Source organism: Salmo trutta, chromosome 4, assembly GCF_901001165.1.
Source record: "Salmo trutta chromosome 4, fSalTru1.1, whole genome shotgun sequence".
NCBI lineage: Eukaryota > Metazoa > Chordata > Actinopteri > Salmoniformes > Salmonidae > Salmo > Salmo trutta.
The window spans coordinates 512130-518129 of NC_042960.1; the positions used below are offsets into that span (position 1 = coordinate 512130).

Here is a 6000-nt window from a genome sequence, read left to right on the forward strand (position 1 = left end):
TAATAACACTGACCACCCCAAGGTTAGAGACTACTGATCTATAATAACACTGACCACCACAAGGTAAGAGAATACTGCTCTCTAATAACACTGACCACCCCAAGGTTAGAGACTACTGCTCTATAATAACACTGACCACCCCAAGGTAACAGACTACTGCTCTATAATAACACTGACCATCCCAAGGTAAGATACTACTGCTCTATAATAACACTGACCACCCCAAGGTAAGAGACTACTCCTCTATAATAACACTGACCACCCCAAGGTAAGAGACTACTGCTCTATAATAACACTGACCACACCAAGGTAAGAGACTACTGCTCTATAATAACACTGACCACCCCAAGGTAAGAGACTACTGCTCTATAATAACACTGACCACCCCAAGGTAATAGACTACTGCTCTGTAATAACACTGACCACCCCAAGGTAAGAGACTACTGCTCTATAATAACACTGACCACCCCAAGGTAAGAGACTACTGCTCTATAATAACACTGACCACCCCAAGGTAAGAGACTACTGCTCTATAATAACACTGACCACCACAAGGTAAGAGAATACTGCTCTAATAACACTGATCACCCCAAGGTAAGAGACTACTGCTCTATAATAACACTGACCACCCCAAGGTTAGAGACTACTGCTCTATAATAACACTGACCACCCCAAGGTCAGAGAATACTGCTCTATAATAACACTGACCACCCCAAGGTAAGAGACTACTGCTCTATAATAACACTGACCACCCCAAGGTTAGAGACTACTGCTCTATAATAACACTGACCACACCAAGGTAAGAGAATACTGCTCTATAATAACACTGACCACCCCAAGGTAAGAGACTACTGCTCTATAATAACACTGACCACCCCAAGGTAACAGACTACTGCTCTATAATAACACTGACCACCCCAAGGTTAGAGAATACTGCTCTTTAATAACACTGACCACCCCAAGGTAAGAGAATACTGCTCTATAATAACACTGACCACCCCAAGGTAAGAGACTACTCCTCTATAATAACACTGACCGCCACAAGGTTAGAGACTACTCCTCTATAATAACACTGACCACACCAAGGTTAGAGACTACTGCTCTATAATAACACTGACCACACCAAGGTAAGAGACTACTGATCTAATAACACTGACCACACCAAGGTTAGAGACTACTGCTCTATAATAACACTGATCACCCCAAGGTAAGAGACTACTGCTCTGTAATAACACTGACCACCCCAAGGTAAGAGACTACTGCTCTATAATAACACTGACCACCCCAAGGTAAGAGACTACTGCTCTATAATAACACTGACCACCCCAAGGTAAGAGACTGCTGCTCTAATAACACTGACCACCCCAAGGTAAGAGAATACTACTCTATAATAACACTGACCACCCCAAGGTTAGAGACTACTGATCTATAATAACACTGACCACCACAAGGTAAGAGAATACTGCTCTATAATAACACTGACAACCCCAAGGTAAGAGACTACTGCTCTATAATAACACTGACCACCCCAAGATAACAGACTACTGCTCTATAATAACACTGACAACCCCAAGGTAAGAGACTACTGCTCTATAATAACACTGACCACCCCAAGGTAAGATACTACTGCTCTATAATAACACTGACCACCCCAAGGTAAGAGACTACGGCTGTATAATAACACTGACCACCCCAAGGTAAGAGACTACTGCTCTATAATAACACTGACCACACCAAGTTAAGAGAATACTGCTCTATAATAACACTGACCACCCCAGGGTAAGAGACTACTACTCTATAATAACACTGACCACCCCAAGGTTAGAGAATAATGCTCTATAATAACACTGACCACCCCAGGGTAAGAGACTACTACTCTATAATAACACTGACCACCCCAAGGTAAGAGACTACTGCTCTATAATAACACTGACCACCCCAAGGTTAGAGACTACTACTCTATAATAACACTGACCACCCCAAGGTAAGAGACTACTGATCTATAATAACACTGACCACCCCAAGGTAAGAGACTACTGCTCTATAATAACACTGACCACCCCAAGGTAAGAGACTATTGCTCTATAATAACACTGACCACCCCAAGGTTAGAGACTACTGCTCTGTAATAACACTGACCACCCCAAGGTAAGAGACTACTGCTCTATAATAACACTGACCACCCCAAGGTTAGAGACTACCATTCTATAATAACACTGATCACCCCAAGGTAAGAGACTGCTGCTCTAATAACACTGATCACCCCAAGGTAAGAGACTACTGCTCTATAATAACACTGATCACCCCAAGGTAACAGACTACTGCTCTATAATAACACTGACCACCACAAGGTAAGAGACTACTGCTCTATAATAACACTGACCACCCCAAGGTTAGAGACTACTGCTCTATAATAACACTGACCACCCCAAGGTTAGAGACTAATGCTCTATAAAAACACTGACCACCCCAAGGTAAGAGACTACTGCTCTGTAATAACACTGACCACCCCAAGGTAAGAGACTACTGCTCTATAATAACACTGACCACCCCAAGGTAAGAGACTATAGCTCTATAATAACACTGACCACCCCAAGGTAAGAGACTATTGCTCTATAATAACACTGACCACCCCAAGGTTAGAGACTAATGCTCTATAATAACACTGACCACCCCAAGGTAAGAGACTATTGCTCTATAATAACACTGACCACCCCAAGGTAAGAGACTATTGCTGTATAATAACACTGACCACACCAAGGTAAGAGACTACTGCTCTATAATAACACTGACCACCCCAAGGTTAGAGACTACCATTCTATAATAACACTGACCAACCCAAGGTAAGAGACTATTGCTCTATAATAACACTGACCACCCCAAGGTAAGAGACTATTGCTGTATAATAACACTGACCACCCCAAGGTAAGAGAATACTGCTCTATAATAACACTGACCACCCCAAGGTAAGAGACTACTGCTCTCTAATAACACTGACCACCCCAAGGTAAGAGACTACTGCTCTATAATAACACTGACCACCCCAAGGTAAGAGACTACTGCTCTATAATAACACTGACCACCCCAAGGTTAGAGACTACTGCTCTATAATAACACTGACCACCCCAAGGTAAGAGACTACTGGTCTATAATAACACTGACCACCCCAAGGTAAGAGACTACTGCTCTATAATAACACTGATCACCCCAAGGTAAGGGACTACTGCTCTATAATAACACTGACCACCCCAAGGTAAGAGACTACTGCTCTATAATAACACTGACCACACCAAGGTTAGAGACTACCATTCTATAATAACACTGACCACCCCAAGGTAAGAGACTACTGGTCTATAATAACACTGACCACCCCAAGGTAAGAGACTACTGCTCTATAATAACACTGATCACCCCAAGGTAAGGGACTACTGCTCTATAATAACACTGACCACCCCAAGGTAAGAGACTACTGCTCTATAATAACACTGACCACCCCAAGGTAAGAGACTACTCCTCTATAATAACACTGACCACTACAAGGTAAGAGACTACTGCTCTATAATAACACTGACCACCCTAAGGTAAGAGACTACTGCTCTATAATAACACTGACCACCCCAAGGTTAGAGACTACTGCTCTATAATAACACTGACCACACCAAGGTAAGAGACTACTGCTCTATAACAACACTGACCACCCCAAGGTAAGAGATTGCTGCTCTATAATAACACTGACCACCCCAAGGTAACAGACTACTGCTCTATAATAACACTGACCACCCCAAGGTAAGAGACTACTGCTCTATAATAACACTGACCACCACAAGGTAAGAGACTACTGCTCTATAATAACACTGACCACCCCAAGGTAAGAGACTACTGCTCTATAATAACACTGACCACCCCAGGGTAAGAGACTACTCCTCTGTAATAACACTGACCACCCCAAGGTAAGAGACTACTGCTCTATAATAACACTGACCACCCCAAGGTTAGAGACTACTGCTCTATAATAACACTGACCACCCCAAGGTTAGAGAATACTGCTCTATAATAACACTGACCACCCCATGGTAAGAGACTACTGATCTATAATAACACTGACCACCCCAAGGTAACAAATTACTGCTCTATAATAACACTGACCACCCCAAGGTAAGAGATTACTGCTCTAATAACACTGACCACCCCAAGGTAAGAGACCACTGCTCTATAATAACACTGACCACCCCAAGGTAAGAGACTACTGCTCTATAATAACACTTACCACCCCAAGGTAAGAGAATACTGTTCTATAATAACACTGACCACCCCAAGGTAAGAGAATACTGCTCTATAATAACACTGACCACCACAAGGTAAGAGACTACTGCTCTATAATAACACTGACCACCCCAAGGTAAGAGACTACTGCTCTATAATAACACTGACCACCCCAAGGTTAGAGACTACAGCTCTATAATAACACTGACCACCCCAAGGTTAGAGACTACTGATCTATAATAACACTGACCACCCCAAGGTAAGAGAATACTGCTCTATAATACCACTGACCACCACAAGGTTAGAGACTACTGCTCTATAATAACACTGACCACCCCAAGGTAAGAGACTACTGCTCTATAATAACACTGACCACCCCAAGGTAAGAGACTACTGCTCTATAATAACACTGATCACCCCAAGGTAAGAGACTACTGCTCTATAATAACACTGACCACCCCAAGGTAAGAGACTACTGCTCTATAATAACACTGACCACCCCAAGGTAAGAGACTACTGCTCTATAATAACACTGACCACCCCAAGGTAAGAGACTACTGCTCTATAATAACACTGACCACCCCAAGGTAAGAGACTACTGCTCTATAATAACACTGACCACCACAAGGTAAGAGACTACTGCTCTATAATAACACTGATCACCCCAAGGTAAGAGACTACTGCTCTATAATAACACTGACCACCTCAAGGTAAGAGACTACTGCTCTATAATAACACTGACCACCCCAAGGTTAGAGACTACTGCTCTAATAACACTGACCACAGTGGAAGCAGTAGGACTGATTCTCTGTGTTGTTCAAACTCTAGGTTCTGAGAGGTTCTGAGAGAGTGGTTAGTCTGACTTTGTGTTGTTTTTACTACAGGTATTGGTGGAGAGGACAGCCTAATGGTGGAACATACCATAACTGTGCGTTCATCCGTCACATGTCATCAGGCCAAGGAGCGTGGTGGGATTTTTATTGTTCCTCTTCAGAAAGATGGATCTGTGAGAAATAGGCTTCTCATAAGTACTTTCTCTGCACTGCTGGTGAATGAACTCTCTACTGTATGTTAATGATGGTCTGAAGACTGGTGTGATTTAATAGAATGGTTCTCTGAACTACAGGTAGGAGAGAAACACAAATACATTCAGACACACACACAGATCTGAACCAAACAAACCTCTTAATAGACAAAGAGGAAATTCCCTTTTGGTTCGAGAGACACTGATTTTGAAATCTCGGGAGGGGCTACTTCATCACATGACCATGAGCAACCAATCATGACCAACTCATGTTCATTACACAAGCTGACACAAAATAATTTATTCACATGTCAAACAATGTGGTGTATAATATCATTCAATAGCTGCTATCAATTACTTTTAAGTTTTACACTTCTAAATACATTTAAAATGACTGTATATGTTTATCAGGTATACACTATGTTTGCTTCTTGTGCTTTTATTATTCTGAACATAAACAATGTGTACTTCCTGCTTATTCAATAAATCATTAAACTGATATTAGTGACATTACCTGTCTAGTACATTATTGTTCTCCTTACTGTTTTATCTAACATGGAATCTAGAAGGACAAGACACCTCTCTGTTTTATACTTTATCTAATATTAACATGGAATCTAGAAGGATAAGACACCTCTCTGTTTTATACTTTATCTAATATTAACATGGAATCTAGAAGGACAAGACACCTCTGTTTTATACTTTATCTAATA

The 6000-nt window shown here is 41.7% G+C and overlaps 1 protein-coding gene across 3 annotated transcripts in view; it reads left to right on the forward strand.

Moving 5' to 3' along the window:
* LOC115191643 (CD209 antigen-like protein E) overlaps positions 1 to 5797 on the forward strand; it is a 39741-nt gene extending 33944 nt beyond the window's left edge. For all 3 annotated transcript variants that reach the window (XM_029749444.1, XM_029749446.1, XM_029749445.1), the window contains one exon: positions 5148 to 5797. In XM_029749444.1, coding sequence (XP_029605304.1) covers positions 5148 to 5280 — 133 coding nt within the window. In that variant the 3' untranslated portion in view covers positions 5281 to 5797. The remainder of the gene's footprint in view (positions 1 to 5147) is intronic.
* The last annotated feature ends 203 nt before the right edge of the window (positions 5798 to 6000 follow it).